The sequence below is a fragment of the Dendrobates tinctorius genome, unplaced genomic scaffold (assembly GCF_039654945.1).
Source record: "Dendrobates tinctorius isolate UK_male_01 unplaced genomic scaffold, ASM3965494v1 ptg000136l, whole genome shotgun sequence".
NCBI classification, from domain to species: domain Eukaryota; kingdom Metazoa; phylum Chordata; class Amphibia; order Anura; family Dendrobatidae; genus Dendrobates; species Dendrobates tinctorius.
This window is the reverse complement of record NW_027361804.1, coordinates 3,162,389-3,180,710: the sequence shown is the minus strand read 5'-3', so window position 1 is coordinate 3,180,710 and position 18,322 is coordinate 3,162,389. Positions and strand designations below refer to the sequence as shown.

Sequence of the window (18,322 nt, the reverse complement as noted above, 5' to 3'; positions counted from 1 at the left end):
GCTTTGCTGCATGTCTTTACTGACACTTTCACCTCAGGTTTCCCTGTTGTTACTGGAGCTGGCGTATCCTCCATAACTTTACTCACACTCACTCTGCTTTCTTCCTTCATGGAAGCTGTGGCTTGTTGTTTTATATTAATGGCGACTCTGGGATATGTATTCCCATAGCTCCCAAGTGTCCCGGATTTGGCGAGACAGTCCCGTTTTTGATTTCATGTCCCGCTGTCCCGGGCAGTAGCTTATTTTTCCCGCATTTCACTAACCCCCCAGACAGACCCACCGGCCACCGCAGCCCCACAGTGATGAATCCCAGCGCCGATCGCTGGGTTCTTCAGTGCGGACAGGACCTGTGATGAGGTCACAGGAGGGAAGGAGTCAGGGGTCACATGATCAGGGGCGTCCGATGCTCCTGACTCCTCCCCTCCTGTGACTTCATCACAGGTCCTGTGTGCACATGTGGCGCCCCTGAGGCTCAGTCGCCACAGAGGTACTGCACCTTCCTCTCTCCTAAGGTGTGGTGCCCCACCATCCAGGTAAGTTGGAGGCTCCTGACCACGCTCCAACACTCACACCCCACACAATAGAGTAGTTCAGCATAACCACATTGCGGCTCCTTGCTTAGAGAGAGGCAGAGCACCTTTGGTGGTTCCCTGCTTGGAACACTAGACGTGCTGGGAGGTGGGTGGAGTTTAGAATACATATAAAAGAGCGGGATGGTTCCAGGATTGAGGTTCAGTTGAGTTCAGAGGTTGAGTAGGAGAGAGGAAGCCACTCGGGAGGAGTGGGGATCCCTGGAAGAAGGGATGGAGGAAGGAGTGCTGCAGCTGCCTCAGTGACCTGAGCCAGCTGGCACGGGAAAGGAAAGGAAGGAGAAGGACGTTGACCTGAAGCCTGAGCTTCCATATAAGGGAAAGACAAGTAGGGAACGTAGGAGTAAAAGGGAACACAGAGGACGTGGGTCAAAGAAAGAACCCTGCCTAGAAGCTCTAAGCGCAAGGCCGGGGCCCGGTCCCCGAGGTTGTATGAACACTAATGGTTCTGCAGCAGACACCGGTGGAGTAGTTGGCTGTAAATGCACTACTCCCATCTAGGACTTGAGGGCACAACAGCAATACGGACAGAGAGCCTGGACTCAGGAGTAGAGAGTCCCCGAAGCAGACTACAGCTGTCTGCCGTGCAAGAAGCGTTCTTGGGAACATCTGTCAGGAGGAACTCCAGCGTACCACGGTACTGGAGATCTTCACACTTAAAGGCGCTATAGAGGAGACGTTCAGGAAAGGCACATAAGTTGGCGGAGTGTGGAAGGGAGCTTTCCATCTTGCCTGGAGGTTGACTGAGTCCCTGACCCGGAGGACACGGCACAGAAGCGGACACTACAGACTGTGAGTAAAGCTTTGGAACTACATGCCCTGGTGTCCTCCATTCCTTCCTGCGTCCGTGCGCCTGACACTGCTGCATCCCCTGCGCCAGACACTACATCACCTAAGTGTCTCCACATCTACACTGCCCTGGGACAACAGCCCTGCCTGTGGAGGGCTATACCACCATTGCTGCACCACACCATCTGTCCCGGAGGATCTGTCTGCAGCGTCGGCTTAACACCTCCCTTGCCGAACACCACAGGTGGCGTCACAAACTATTCATCTAACTTCATTCTACCATTCACATCTTCCTATCACTTGGGCGCCCCGGGCCACTGTCCGGGTCACCGCTGCTGTGACACATCCCACTGATACCGGCCCCGTACCGAGTACCCCACAGCCCTGTGAGGGCGACCCATACAGCCCTGACCCCTGAGTGCAGGACTCTGTTGTGCTGGTTGTCATGGTGATGGATGAGATGAAGTTTATGTGTGGGGTCAGGAGGGGTTTTCAGTGTGGATGTAGCAGAACTGCGCATGTACAAGGTGTACAGAGCAGAGTCGCACGTGTACGAGGTGTACGGAGCAGAGTCGCACGTGTACGAGGTGTACGGAGCAGAGTCGCACGTGTACGAGGTGTACGGAGCAGAGTCGCACGTGTACGAGGTGTACGGAGCAGAGTCGCACGTGTACGAGGTGTACGGAGCAGAGTCGCACGTGTACGAGGTGTACGGAGCAGAGTCGCACGTGTACGAGGTGTACGGAGCAGAGTCGCACGTGTACGAGGTGTACGGAGCAGAGTCGCACGTGTACGAGGTGTACGGAGCAGAGTCGCACGTGTACGAGGTGTACGGAGCAGAGTCGCACGTGTACGAGGTGTACGGAGCAGAGTCGCACGTGTACGAGGTGTACGGAGCAGAGTCGCACGTGTACGAGGTGTACAGAGCAGAGTCGCACGTGTACGAGGTGTACAGAGCAGAGTCGCACGTGTACGAGGTGTACAGAGCAGAGTCGCACGTGTACAAGGAGTGGAGCCGCGTGTATTCAAGGTGTACGGAGGGGAGCCGCGTGTGTAGGAGGTGTATGGAGCGGAGCCGTGCTTGTACGAGGTGTACGGAATGGAGCCCTGTGTGTACAAAGTGTACAGAGCTGAGCCGTGTGTTTATGGAGCAGAGCCACGTGTGTACGAGGTGTATGGAGCAGAACCGCGTGTGTACGAAGTGTATGGAGCAAAGCCGCATGTGTACAAGGTTTACGGAGTGAAGCCATGTGTGTACAAGGTTTACAGAGCGTGGCCGCATGTGTACAAGGTGTACGGAGCAGAGCTGCATGTGTACGAGGTTTACCGAGTGGAGCCGTGTGTGTGCGAGGTGTATGCAGCGGAACTGTGTGTGTAGGAGGCATACAAAGCGGAACCGTGTGTGTATGAGGTGTCCCGGATCCAGCAGGACAGCCCTGATTTTGATAGTCTGCCCCGGCCGGGAGCTTACTTTTCCCGCAGACACAGGACTACACGGCGGAGCCCCAAAGAGAACTTTAAAATTCACACGTGACATTCCACCAGAAGCGACATGCTAGAAGCTGCCGGAAATTAGGTAATTTCGGGAGGAGATTGTGACGGAATCATGAAGGCACTTCAGGGAATGCTTCAGATCCATCACCATGTCCTCCTCCGATAGCGTGAACAGCAGGATCACCTTGGACTCAGGGATGCCTGCCATGTGAGTGGATCGTGATATGTCCTGCCCGGGAGGCTCAGGGGGCATTACAATGGGAGCCGGGCTGCTATAGTATCTTTATAGAATCTTTCTTTCTCACTCTGTTTCTCTAATCTTTCTTTCATCTGTATCTTTCTCTGTTCTTTCTTTCCCCTCTTCCTTTCTCTCTCTCTGTTCTTTCTTTCCCCTCTTTCTTTTTCTCTCTAATCTTTCTCTCTGTTCTTTCTTTCTTCTTTCTTTCTCTCTGTTCTTTCTTTCCCCTCTTCCTTTATATCTCTCTGTTCTTTCTTTTGCTATGTTCTTTCTTTCCCCTCTTTCTTTCTCTAATCTTTTTCACTCTCTGTTCTTGCTTTCTCTCTCTCTGTTCTTTCCTTTCTTTCTTTCTCTCTGTTCTTTCTCTCTCTGTTCTCTTTCTTTTTCTCTCTCTCTCTCTCTCTGTTCTTTCTGTACCATCTTTCTTTCCCATCTCTCTCTGTTCTTTCTTTCATTCCCCTCTTTCTTTCTCTCTGTTCTTTATTTTTTTCCCCTCTCTCTCTCAGTTTTCTTTTTTCTCTCTGTTCTTTCTTTTCCTCAGTACCAGTCAGTGTGATCAGCAGTGCTAAATGGGTGTGTTTTGGGCATGGACATGGGTGTGACTTGTTGTGAAATGTGTGTGGTTGGGGCATGGCCTGAAATTTACCGCGGCACGCTCAGCGCGCCGCAGCCTTTGTCCCTCTTTCCCTTCTTCAAAAGTTGGGAGGTATGGTATTCACATTAGAAGAAGCCAGGCTTGCTCCAGACATGAGAAGAACTGATGAGACACGTCCTCACAGCTAGGAGGCAGTATTTATAATAGTTATATTCTTGTACATAGTAGCAGTATTATAGTAGTTCTATTCTTGTACATAGGGGGCAGTATTATAGTAGTATTATAGTAGTTCTATTCTTGTACATAGGGGCAGTATTATAGTAGTTATATTCTTGTACATAGTAGCAGTATTATAGTAGTTATATTCCTGTACATAGGGGCAGTATTATAGTAGTTATATTCTTCTACATATGGGCAGTATTTATAATAGTTATATTCTTGTACATAGTAGCAGTATTATAGTAGTTCTATTCTTGTACATAGGGGGCAGTATTATAGTAGTATTATAGTAGTTCTATTCTTGTACATAGGGGCAGTATTATAGTAGTTATATTCTTGTACATAGTAGCAGTATTATAGTAGTTATATTCCTGTACATAGGGGCAGTATTATAGTAGTTATATTCTTGTACATAGGGGGCAGTATTATAGTAGTTATATTCTTGTACATAGGAGCAGTATTATAGTAGTTATATTCTTGTACATAGGAGCAGTATTACATTAGTTATATTCTTGTACATAGGGGCAGTATTATAGCAGTTATATTCTTGTACAGTCATGGCCAAAAGTTTAGAGAATGACACAAATATTAATTTTTACAAAGTCTACTGCTTCATTTTTTCTAATGGCAATTTGCATGTACTCCAGAATGTTATAAAGAGTGATCAGCTTAACAGCAATTACTTGCAAAGTCAATATTTGCCTAGAAAATGAACTTTATCCTCCAAAACACGTTTCAACATCATTGCAGCCCTGCCTTAAAAGGACCAGCTAACATTGTTTCAGTGATTGCTCCATTAAGTGTGGGTGTTGATGAGGACAGGGCTGGAGACCAATCTGTCATGATTAAGTAAGAATGACACCACTGGACACTTTAAAAGGAGGCTGGTGCTTGGCATCATTGTTTCTCTTCTGTTAACCATGGTTATCTCTAAAGAAACACGTGCACTCATCATTGCACTGCACAAAAATGGCCTAACAGGGAAGAGTATCGCAGCTAGAAAGATTGCACCTCAGTCAACAATCTATCGCATCATCAAGAACTTCAAGGAGAGAGGTTCCCTTGTTGCCAAAAAGGCTCCAGGGCGCCCAAGAAAGACCAGCAAGTGCCAGGACCGTCTCTTAAAAGTGTTTCAGCTGCGGGATCGGGCTACCAGCAGTGCAGAGCTTGCTCAGGAATGGCAGCAGGCAGGTGTGAGTGCATCTGCACGCACTGTGAGGCGGAGACTCTTGGAGCAAGGCCTGGTCTCAAGGAGGGCAGCAAAGAAGCCACTTCTCTCCAGAAAAAACATCATGGACAGACTGATATTCTGCAAGAGGTACAGGGAGTGGACTGCTGAGGACTGGGGTAAAGTCATTTTCTCTGATGAATCCCCTTTTCGATTGTTTGGGACATCTGGAAAACGGCTTATTCGGAGAAGACCAGGTGAGCGCTACCACCAGTCTTGTCTCATGCCAACTGTCAAGCATCCTGAAACCATTCATGTGTGGGGTGGCTTCTCAGCCAAGGGAATGGGCTCTCTCTCAGTCTTGCCTAAAAACACAGCCATGAATAAAGAATGGTACCAGAATGTCCTCCAAGAGCAACTTCTCCCAACCGTCCAAGAGCAGTTTGGCGATCAACAATGCCGTTTTCAACATGATGGAGCACCTTGCCATAAAGCAAAGGTGATAACTAAATGGCTCAGGGAACAAAACAGAGATTTTGGGACAATGGCCTGGAAACTCCCCAGATCTTAACCCCATTGAGAACTTGTGGTCAATCATCAAGAGACGGGTGGACAAACAAAAACCTTCAAATTCAGACAAAATAAAAGCATTGATTTTGCAAGAATGGACTGCGATCAGTCAGGATTTGATCCAGAAGATGATTGAGAGCATGCCAGGGAGAATTGCTGAGGTCCTGAAGAAGAAGGGTCAACACTGCAAATATTGGCTTGCTGCATTAACTCATTCTGTCAATATAACCTTCTGTTACTCATAATATGATTGCAATTATATTTCTGTATGTGATAAAAACATCTGACAAACACACATAAAAACCAGAGGCCAGCAGATCATGTGACAATATAATATTTGTGTCATTGTCAAAACTTTTGGCCATGACTGTACATGGGGCAGTAGTTAGTAGTTATATTCTTGTACATAGGGGCAGTATTATAGTAGTTATATTCTTGTACATAGGAGCAGTATTATAGTAGTTATATTCTTGTACATAGGGGGCAGTATTATAGTAGTTATATTCTTGTACATAGGGGCAGTATTATAGTAGTTATATTCTTGTACATAGGGGGCAGTATTATAGTAGTTATATTCTTGTATATAGGGGCAGTATTATAGTAGTTATATTCTTGTACATAGGGGCAGTATTATAGTAGTTATATTCTTGTATATAGGGGCAGTATTATAGTAGTTATATTCTTGTACATAGGGGCAGTATTATAGTAGTTATATTCTTGTACATAGGAGCAGTATTATAGTAGTTATATTCTTGTATATAGGGGCAGTATTATAGTAGTTATATTCTTGTACATAGGGGGCAGTATTATAGTAGTTATATTCTTGTATATAGGGGCAGTATTATAGTAGTTATATTCTTGTACATAGGAGCAGTATTATAGTAGTTATATTCTTGTACATAGGAGCAGTATTATAGTAGTTATATTCTTGTACATAGGGGCAGTATTATAGTAGTTATATTCTTGTACATAGGGGGCAGTATTATAGTAGTTATATTCTTGTATATAGGGGCAGTATTATAGTAATTATATTCTTGTACATAGGGGGCAGTATTATAGTAGTTATATTCTTGTACATAGGGGGCAGTATTATAGTAGTTATATTCTTGTATATAGGGGCAGTATTATAGTAGTTATATTCTTGTACATAGGAGCAGTATTATAGTAGTTATATTCTTGTACATAGGGGGCAGTATTATAGTAGTTATATTCTTGTATATAGGGGCAGTATTATAGTAGTTATATTCTTGTACATAGGAGCAGTATTATAGTAGTTATATTCTTGTATATAGGGGGCAGTATTATAGTAGTTATATTCTTGTATATAGGGGCAGTATTATAGTAGTTATATTCTTGTACATAGGGGCAGTATTATAGTAGTTATATTCTTGTACATAGGGGCAGTATTGTAGTAGTTATATTCTTGTACATAGGGGGCAGTATTATAGTAGTTTTATTCTTGTACATAGGGGCAGTATTATAGTAGTTATATTCTTGTACATAGGGGCAGTATTGTAGTAGTTATATTCTTGTACATAGGGGGCAGTATTATAGTAGTTATATTCTTGTATATAGGGGCAGTATTATAGTAGTTATATTCTTGTACATAGGGGGCAGTATTATAGTAGTTATATTCTTGTATATAGGGGCAGTATTATAGTAGTTATATTCTTGTACATAGGAGCAGTATTATAGTAGTTATATTCTTGTACATAGGAGCAGTATTATAGTAGTTATATTCTTGTACATAGGGGCAGTATTATAGTAGTTATATTCTTGTACATAGGGGGCAGTATTATAGTAGTTATATTCTTGTATATAGGGGCAGTATTATAGTAGTTATATTCTTGTATATAGGGGCAGTATTATAGTAGTTATATTCTTGTACATAGGGGCAGTATTATAGTAGTTATATTCTTGTACATAGGGGCAGTATTGTAGTAGTTATATTCTTGTACATAGGGGGCAGTATTATAGTAGTTTTATTCTTGTACATAGGGGCAGTATTATAGTAGTTATATTCTTGTACATAGGGGCAGTATTGTAGTAGTTATATTCTTGTACATAGGGGGCAGTATTATAGTAGTTATATTCTTGTACATAGGGGCAGTATTGTAGTAGTTATATTCTTGTACATAGGGAGCAGTATTCTGGTAATTTTGAGCCTTGATTGTGTTGATAGAACTGGATGAGATGGAAGAGTTGTATCCCTGTTGTCATACTGAAATGCGAGACTAAAGACGGTACATTTTGTATTACTGTATATATTCGAGTATAAGCCGAGATTTTAAGCCCATTTTTTAAGGTTGAAAGTGCCCCCTCTCGGTTTATACTTGAGTCATATACACCAGGCGGTCGGCGGAAGAGCATGGGTGTCAGATCATACTCACCCCCTCCTGGCACATCTCTGCAGCCCTTCCTTTTCCATGGTCTCCAGCGAATGTTCAGCCGTCACGTGGTACCGCTCATTAAAGTCATGAATATGCACATATTCATGCTTTAATGCGCGGTACCACGTGACCACTGAAGGAAGGGAGAGCTGCAGCGCCAGAGACCATGGGAGAAGCAGGGGCTGCAGAGACGTGCCAGGAGGAGGTGAGTATATGCGATATTCACCTGTCCCCGTTCCACCGCTGCGCGCCGCTCTGTCCTCCGTGTCTTCTACAGTGACGTTCAGGTCAGAGGGCATGATGACGCAGTTAGTGCGCGACGCACCCACTGCCTGAACAGTCACTGACAGAGGACTCGGAAGGCAGAGCGACACGCGGTGGTGGAACGGGGACAGGTAAATATCGCAGGTGCCGGGGCCTGAGCCAGCGATGACACCGACACCTGTCCCCCATAGCGCACCGGTGTCCCTGGCTGCTCAGGACACTGGCACCTGGCCCCCTGTGACCAGAGGTGAGTATGTCATTTTTTCTTTTATTCACAGCAGCAGCATATGGGGCCTATTCTGTGGAGCATCTTATGGGGGCATAACATTTAGGGAGCAGCATATGGGGCATAATCTATGGAGCAGCATATCAGGCCATAACCTTTATGGAGAAGCATATGGGGCATATTATTCTATGGAGCATCATATGGGGCCATTATTAACCTTTGTGCAGCATTATATGGGGCGTATTTTGTATGGAGCATATTATGGGGCCCATCATGTACTGTATGGAGCATTATATGGGGCATATTTTTTGTATGGAGCATCTTATGGGGCCATTATTAACCTTTGTGCAGCATTATATAGGGCATATTTTGTATGGAGCATCTTATAGGACCACCATTATGCTTTGTGCAGCATTATATGGGGCGTATTTTGTATGGAGCATCTTATGGGGCCATCTTGAACTATATGGAGCATTATATGGGGCTCCTGATTCAATATGGATATTCAAAAATGTTTAACCTACTGATGTCTCAATTAATTTTACTTTTATTGGTATCTATTTTTATTTTTTAAATTTACCAGTAGCTGCTGCATTTTCCACCCTAGGGTTATACTCGAGTCAATAAGTTTTCCTAGGTTTTTGTGGCAAAATTAGGGGGGGTCGACTTATACTCGAGTATATACGGAAGTTATCTGCGTTAATCTTTGCTCAGAGATGTCTTTATTATCTCTGCTGTGTTGCACTGACCTCCGGCAGAATCTGGCTGTCATTCTGGAGCAGGAGAACTTTTATCTCTTCTATATTCAATCCACAAATTTCTTTGTTTTTCAAAATCAATCGGTTATGATCTGTTGTAATATCATGAGAAAACTTGCAGTGTTTTCTGAAACAAAAGGAATGTATGATAAAGATGTTATATAAATGATTATGTTATATATATCATATTTCTGCGCTCTCAGTGAGAACCCAAAATAATAAATATATACGTTATGTATAATTATATGTATACAACCACCTCCTGCCCTGTACATTACTCCCCGGTCACCCACCCACCTCCTGCCCTGTACATTACTCCCTGGTCACCCACCTCCCGTCCTGTACATTACTCCCCGGTCACCACCTCCCGTCCTGTGCATTACTCCCCGGTCACCCACCTCCCGTCCTGTGCATTACTCCCCGGTCACCCACCTCCCGTCCTGTACATTACTCCCCGGTCACCCACCTCCCGTCCTGTACATTACTCCCCGGTCACCCACCTCCTGTCCTGTACATTACTCCCCGGTCACCCACCTCCCGTCCTGTACATTACTCCCCGGTCACCCACCTCCCGTCCTGTACATTACTCCCTGGTCACCACCTCCTGTCCATTACTCCCCGGTCACCACCTCCTGTCCTGTACATTACTCCCCGGTCACCACCTCCTGTCCTGTACATTACTCCCTGGTTACTCACCTCCTGTCCTGTACATTACTCCCTGGTCACCACCTCCTGTCCATTACTCCCCGGTCACCACCTCCTGTCCTGTACATTACTCCCCGGTCACCCACCTCCCGTCCTGTACATTACTCCCCGGTCACCACCTCCTGTCCTGTACATTACTCCCTGGTTACTCACCTCCTGTCCTGTACATTACTCCCTGGTCACCACCTCCTGTCCATTACTCCCCGGTCACCACCTCCTGTCCTGTACATTACTCCCCGGTCACCACCTCCTGTCCCGTACATTACTCCCTGGTTACTCACCTCCTGTCCTGTCCATTACTCCCCGGTCACCACCTCCTGTCCTGTACATTACTCCCTGGTTACTCACCTCCTGTCCTGTACATTACTCCCTGGTTACTCACCTCCTGTCCTGTACATTACTCCCCGGTCACCACCTCCTGTCCTGTACATTACTCCCCGGTCACCCACCTCCCGTCCTGTACATTACTCCCCGGTCACCACCTCCTGTCCTGTACATTACTCCCCGGTCACCCACCTCCCGTCCTGTACATTACTCCCTGGTTACTCACCTCCTGTCCTGTACATTACTCCCTGGTCACCACCTCCTGTCCTGTACATTACTCCCTGGTTACTCACCTCCTGTCCTGTACATTACTCCCCGGTCACCACCTCCTGTCCTGTACATTACTCCCTGGTCACCACCTCCCGTCCTGTACATTACTCCCCGGTCACCACCTCCTGTCCTGTACATTACTCCCTGGTCACCACCTCCTGTCCTGTACATTACTCCCCGGTCACCACCTCCTGTCCTGTACATTACTCCCCGGTCACCACCTCCTGTCCTGTACATTACTCCCCGGTCACCACCTCCTGTCCTGTACATTACTCCCTGGTTACTCACCTCCTGCACTTGTCCTGTAGGTAGTATCGGCACAGGTGCAGCTTGTCGCACTCCTCCTCTGTTTCATCCTTCAGATATTTGGAGCAGATTCTCACAGGGTTTCGGGCCAGAACAAGATCCCCAATCATCGAGAACTTCTGGGGTTCATCACGCAGAATTTGCTCAATCTGCTCTGGAGGAAGCTCCAAGAATCCAGACAACTGATCCCTGGGTAGACGACCCCCATGTGAGCAAAGGAGCTTGGTCAGATATGAGGTGACTGTGGGGTCCGACATGGATCCGATGGATTTTGTGATCCTGGTAACACAGGCGCTGCCTGGAGGCTGAGAGCTGACTGATCACTGATTGTCTGAAGAGGGAGGATCCTGCACAAGGCTGACGAGAACCGAAACTGGAAAGCAAGATTCCAGCTAGAGAGGCCAGTGTATATATACAGGAGGAGTGGTGCTGTGCAGTGTATATATACAGGAGGAGCGGTACTGTGCAGTGTATATATACAGGAGGAGTGGTACTGTGCAGTGTATATATACAGGAGGAGCGGTACTGTGCAGTGTATATATACAGGAGGAGCGGTACTGTGCAGTGTATATATACAGGAGGAGTGGTACTGTGCAGTGTATATATACAGGAGGAGTGGTACTGTGCAGTGTATATATACAGGAGGAGCGGTACTGTGCAGTGTATATATACAGGAGGAGTGGTACTGTGCAGTGTATATATACAGGAGGAGTGGTACTGTGCAGTGTATATATACAGGAGGAGCGGTACTGTGCAGTGTATATATACAGGAGGAGCGGTACTGTGCAGTGTATATATACAGGAGGAGCGGTACTGTGCAGTGTATATATACAGGAGGAGTGGTACTGTGCAGTGTATATATACAGGAGGAGCGGTACTGTGCAGTGTATATATACAGGAGGAGTGGTACTGTGCAGTGTATATATATATATACAGGAGGAGTGGTGCTGTGCAGTATATATATACAGGAGGAGTGGTGCTGTGCAGTGTATATATACAGGAGGAGCGGTACTGTGCAGTGTATATATATATATACAGGAGGAGTGGTGCTGTGCAGTGTATATATACAGGAGGAGTGGTACTGTGCAGTGTATATATACAGGAGGAGTGGTACTGTGCAGTGTATATATACAGGAGGAGCGGTACTGTGCAGTGTATATATACAGGAGGAGTGGTACTGTGCAGTGTATATATATATATACAGGAGGAGTGGTGCTGTGCAGTGTATATATACAGGAGGAGTGGTGCTGTGCAGTGTATATATACAGGAGGAGTGGTACTGTGCAGTGTATATATACAGGAGGAGTGGTACTGTGCAGTGTATATATACAGGAGGAGCGGTACTGTGCAGTGTATATATATATATACAGGAGGAGTGGTGCTGTGCAGTGTATATATACAGGAGGAGCGGTACTGTGCGGTGTATATATACAGGAGGAGTGGTACTGTGCAGTGTATATATACAGGAGGAGTGGTACTGTGCAGTGTATATATACAGGAGGAGTGGTACTGTGCAGTGTATATATACAGGAGGAGTGGTACTGTGCAGTGTATATATACAGGAGGAGTGGTACTGTGCAGTGTATATATACAGGAGGAGTGGTACTGTGCAGTGTATATATACAGGAGGAGTGGTACTGTGCAGTGTATATATACAGGAGGAGTGGTGCTGTGCAGTGTATATATACAGGAGGAGTGGTACTGTGCAGTGTATATATACAGGAGGAGTGGTACTGTGCAGTGTATATATACAGGAGGAGTGGTACTGTGCAGTGTATATATACAGGAGGAGCGGTACTGTGCAGTGTATATATACAGGAGGAGCGGTACTGTGCAGTGTATATATACAGGAGGAGCGGTACTGTGCAGTGTATATATACAGGAGGAGTGGTACTGTGCAGTGTATATACAGGAGGAGTGGTACTGTGCAGTATATATACAGGTGGAGTGGTACTGTGCAGTGTATATATACAGGAGGAGTGGTACTGTGCAGTGTATATATACAGGAGGAGTGGTACTGTGCAGTGTATATATACAGGAGGAGTGGTACTGTGCAGTGTATATATACAGGAGGAGTGGTGCTGTGCAGTGTATATATACAGGAGGAGTGGTACTGTGCAGTGTATATATACAGGAGGAGTGGTACTGTGCAGTGTATATACAGGAGGAGTGGTACTGTGCAGTGTATATATACAGGAGGAGTGGTACTGTGCAGTGTATATACAGGAGGAGTGGTACTGTGCAGTATATATACAGGTGGAGTGGTACTGTGCAGTATATATACAGGAGGAGCGGTACTGTGCAGTGTGTATATACAGGAGGAGTGGTACTGTGCAGTGTGTATATACAGGAGGAGTGGTACTGTGCAGTGTGTATATACAGGAGGAGTGGTACTGTGCAGTGTATATATACAGGAGGAGGGGTACTGTGCAGTGTATATATACAGGAGGAGGGGTACTGTGCAGTGTATATATACAGGAGGAGTGGTACTGTGCAGTGTATATATACAGGAGGAGGGGTACTGTGCAGTGTATATATACAGGAGGAGGGGTACTGTGCAGTGTATATATACAGGAGGAGTGGTACTGTGCAGTGTATATATACAGGAGGAGTGGTACTGTGCAGTGTATATATACAGGAGGAGGGGTACTGTGCAGTGTATATATACAGGAGGAGGGGTACTGTGCAGTGTATATATACAGGAGGAGTGGTACTGTGCAGTGTATATATACAGGAGGAGTGGTACTGTGCAGTGTATATATACAGGAGGAGTGGTACTGTGCAGTATATATACAGGAGGAGCGGTACTGTGCAGTGTATATATACAGGAGGAGTGGTACTGTGCAGTGTATATACAGGAGGAGCGGTACTGTGCAGTGTATATATACAGGAGGAGTGGTACTGTGCGGTGTATATATACAGGAGGAGCGGTACTGTGCAGTGTATATATACAGGAGGAGCGGTACTGTGCTGTGTATATATACAAGAGGAGCGGTACTGTGCAGTGTATATATACAGGAGGAGCGGTACTGTGCAGTGTATATATACAGGAGGAGCGGTACTGTGCAGTGTATATATACAGGAGGAGCGGTACTGTGCAGTGTATATATACAGGAGGAGCGGTACTGTGCAGTGTATATATACAGGAGGAGCGGTACTGTGCAGTATATATACAGGAGGAGCGGTACTGTGCAGTGTATATATACACAGGAGGAGCGTGTCGCGTCCGTCTGCGGGTCTGGGCTGCAGACAGACAGCGCCCCGAGTAGCACCGACACCCTTAACCCCTATACAGGGATCTGGATTTACTGCAGAGCCCAGGAAGCGCTGTCTGAACAGGAGCAGAGTGCCAGAGCAGAACGGTCGCAATAGAACAGCAGGAAGGGAGCCAAAAATGGAGTCGGAAACCAGGCGAGCAGCGGAGGTACAGAAACGGCAGGCAGAGGCAGAGTCGAGAGTCCAGGCAGAGGTCAAAAACCGGGAGAGTAGCGGAGGTACAAAATCGTCAGGCAGTAGAGGGGGTCAGGAATCCAGGCCAAGGTCAGCGTCAGTAATCAGGAGAAATGCAAGGTACAAAAACAGCAGGCAACAGAGTAGTCAGAAGTTCAGGCTGAGGTCGGAGTTAACGATAGGCAATCACAAGTAACACGTAGGGGAACCAAGAATATATCCGGCGGCTTGCAAGCCCAGTCCCAAGGTATTTGAGGGATCAGGTCGTCCCTCACAGGCTCCCGGGCTGGTGATGTCATCAGGACCGCCCCCAGGACCAGGCCAGATGATGATGCACCAGCCCCTTCATGACTGACAGAGGAGCGGAGTCTGCGTCCAGTAGACGCCTGCGCAGAAGCCCTTTCATTGTTGCCGCCCTCACTCGGGCGCGAGCCACGGCGCCTCCTAGTGGTTGAGGGCGGAACAGCAGGCCCCGAGATCGACGACGACATGTCAGTCCGGCGTCTCCTGGTGGCCGAGGCCTGGACAGCAGGCCCCGAGCCCGAGGGCGGCGTGACAGTCCGTCGCCTCCTAGTGGCTGAGGGCGGAACTGCGGGTCCCGAGTCTGACGGCGACGTGACAGTACCCCCCTCTCCAGGAGGGGCCTCCGGACCCTCAAAACCCGGTTTGTCAGGGTGAAGGAGATGAAATCTCCTAATTAATGCCTTGGCATGGATGTTCCTTGCGGGGACCCAGGACCTCTCCTCCGGGCCGTAGCCCTTCCAGTGTATAAGATACTGTATGGAGTCTCTCACAAGGCGGGAGTCAAGGATACCCTGGACTTCATACTCCAAGGACCCTCCGACCGAAACAGGAGGAGGAGGGGACTGGACAGGGTGAATTGGGGAGCGATACAGTTTGAGGAGAGACTTGTGGAACACGTTAGGTAATTTAAATGACTGCGGAAGTTTCAAACAGAAGGCTACCGGGTTAACCACTTCTATAATTTCATATGGGCCGATAAATCTGGGACCCAGTTTGGCAGACGGTAGTTTCAGTTTGATGTTTTTAGTCGAAAGCCAAACCTTGTCCCCAACCCCCAAGTGCGGCCCCTTGGACCGTCGTTTGTTTGCAGCTGAAGCCTGTCTAACTTGAGCCCCTTTCAAATTCTTATTTACTTCAGACCATATTGTTTTCAAGCGATGTATGTTTTTCTGTACCCCAGGGAGCTCCGACATCCTAGCCGAGAACGACCCAAAGCGCGGATGCAATCCAAGGTTACAAAAAAAAGGGGTAGTTTTAATGGAGTCCTGGTAGCGATTATTTAAGGCAAACTCAGCCAATGGCAGGTGTTCTACCCAGTCGGACTGGTGTCCTGACACGTAACAACGGAGGTATTGCTCCAGAGCTTGATTAGCACGTTCGGTTTGCCCATTTGTTTCGGGGTGGTAGGCCGAGGAGAAGGATAACTCAACACCGATGCGTTTACAGAACGCCCTCCAGAATTTTGAGACGAACTGGGTACCTCTGTCGGACACAATATTTGACGGAACACCATGAAGACGTACAATGTGCACAAGGAACAATTTGCTCAAGGTTTCGGAGTTAGGTAAGCCAGACAGGGGAATAAAATGGCACTGTTTGCTGAACCTCTCTACCACCACCCAAATACATGTTTTCCCATCTGAGGTCGGCAGGTCCGTGATGAAGTCCATGGAGATGTGGGTCCATGGACTCTCAGGGGTGGGCAAGGACTGAAGCCAGCCAGCAGGGCGATTATGGGTGGATTTGGCGCGGGCACAGACTTCACATGCTGAAACATAGTTCTTACAATCCTTGACCATCGTCGGCCACCAAAAGTTCCTAGTTACCAACCTGGTGGTATTATTGAGCCCAGGATGACCTGCCAGAACAGAGTCATGTGACTCTTTAAGAACTTGAAGGCGAAAGGAATTCGGAACAAACAATTTTTGGGGGGGTGTAGTGTCAGGAGCTCGTTCCGGAGACCTACGGATCTCCTCCAGAAGGTCCAAGGAAACTGCCGACACGACGATCCCATTGGCTAATATCGGAACGGGTTCACAGTCTTCGGCTTGTGTGGGGCAAAAACTGCGAGAGAGGGCATCGGCCCTCACATTTTTCGTGCCAGGGCGAAAGGTGACCAAAAAAAAAAAAAAATCGAACCTTGAAAAGAACAAGGCCCACCTGGCCTGCCTGGAATTCAGTCTTTTAGCTGACTCCAGGTAGGTCAGGTTTTTGTGGTCTGTAATGACGGTGACCTTGTGTTTGGCGCCTTCGAGAAAGTGACGCCATTCCTCGAAGGCCCATTTGATTGCTAGTAATTCCCGATTCCCAATATCATAGTTCTTCTCTGTGGCAGAGAACTTTCGGGAAAAAAAAGCACATGGGCGCAGCTGAGTGAGGGCTGCAGTGCCTTGCGATAGCACTGCTCCCACTCCGACTTCGGAGGCATCCACCTCCACAATAAATGGGCGGTCTAAGTCAGGTTGTACTAAAACCGGGTTGGCCACAAAGCATTCTTTTAACGTAGAAAATGCTTGAATGGCCTCGGGATTCCAGTTGGTCACGTCCGCCCCCTTCCGGGTTAGATCCGTGAGTGGCTTGGCAATCTCAGAAAAACTCCTGATAAACTTACGGTAGTAATTGGCAAATCCCAAAAATCGCTGCAGTGCTTTCAGCGATTTGGGTTGCACCCACGCCTTAATAGGTTGGATCTTGGCAGGATCCATGCGGAACCCCCTGCCTGAGACCATGTACCCCAAAAATTGTACCTCCTCAGCGAAAAAGACACATTTCTCCAACTTAGCAAACAAGGAGTTCTCCCGCAGTCTCTGCAGCACAGAACGGACGTGTTGAGCGTGTGTCACAGGGTCAGTGGAGTAAATCAAAATGTCATCCAAGTACACAACGACATACACACCACAGATGTCCCTGAAAATATCGTTTACAAAGTGCTGAAACACTGCAGGAGCATTGCTGAGTCCGAAAGGCATTACTAGGTACTCAAAGTGACCAAGAGGTGTATTAAACGCTGTCTTCCACTCATCGCCGTCTCTTATGCGGACTAGATTGTATGCCCCCCGGAGGTCAAGTTTAGTAAACCAACGGGCTCCAATTAGCTGATTAAAAAGATCCGGGATGAGTGGAAGCGGGTACTGGTTCTTTATAGTGATTGCGTTTAATTCCCGGTAGTCAATGCAGGGTCTGAGACCACCATCTTTCTTCTCTACAAAGAAGAAGCCAGCTCCAACTGGTGAAATAGATGGTCTAATGAACCCCTTTCTTAAGCTATCCGCTATGTACTCATTCATGGCCTGACGCTCTGGACCAGAGAGATTAAATATTCTCCCTTTTGGAAGACGGGCATCTGGAATTAGGTTTATAGGACAATCATACTCTCTGTGGGGTGGTAGTTTCTCAGACTCTATAACGGAAAAGACATCTCCATAATCCCTGAGAGCAAACGGTATGAAGGGGTGTTTTCTTAGCTTGGTTTGATTTACTGCTACAGACATGCAATTATCCTGGCATTGGGAACTCCAGCGCACCACATCACCCAGGTGCCAGTCAATGACAGGGTTATGTTGACGTAGCCACGGCATCCCCAAAATGACTGCAGAAGATAGATTGTCCAACACAAAAAAGGAAATAAGCTCAGTATGTAGTGCTCCTACTGACATGGTTATCTTAGCAGTAACAAATTTAACCCCCTCCTGAATAATGGATGTGCCATTAATAGCCGTGGTTTTAATTGGAATATTAAGTTTCAGTAGTGGGACACCAAGTTTTTTAGCAGCAAAAGAGTCCATAAAATTCCCTTCAGACCCGCTATCGACATAGGCTTTTAAACACAGAGAATCCTGACCAAAATACAATGAAATAGGTAGTAAAACTTTGGCCGCATCTGCGGGCAATACCTGAGCCTCTGCGCAACCATAGCCAGAGCTGCTCAGAGGCTGATGTTCC

The 18,322-nt window shown here is 46.9% G+C and overlaps 1 protein-coding gene across 2 annotated transcripts in view; it reads right to left on the bottom strand.

Moving 5' to 3' along the window:
* The window catches only part of LOC141048470 (zinc finger CCCH-type antiviral protein 1-like), a 37,086-nt gene extending 25,830 nt beyond the window's left edge, over positions 1–11,256 (bottom strand). Inside the window, exons 1-2 of one of the 2 annotated variants that reach the window (XM_073544057.1) lie at positions 10,889–11,256; positions 9,293–9,428 (exon numbers count right to left, since the gene is read on the bottom strand). In XM_073544057.1, coding sequence (XP_073400158.1) covers positions 9,293–9,428; positions 10,889–11,163 — 411 coding nt within the window. In that variant the 5' untranslated portion in view covers positions 11,164–11,256. The remainder of the gene's footprint in view (positions 1–9,292; positions 9,429–10,888) is intronic. The other variant, XM_073544056.1, reaches the window with a different exon arrangement.
* Positions 11,257–18,322: the final 7,066 nt, after the last annotated feature.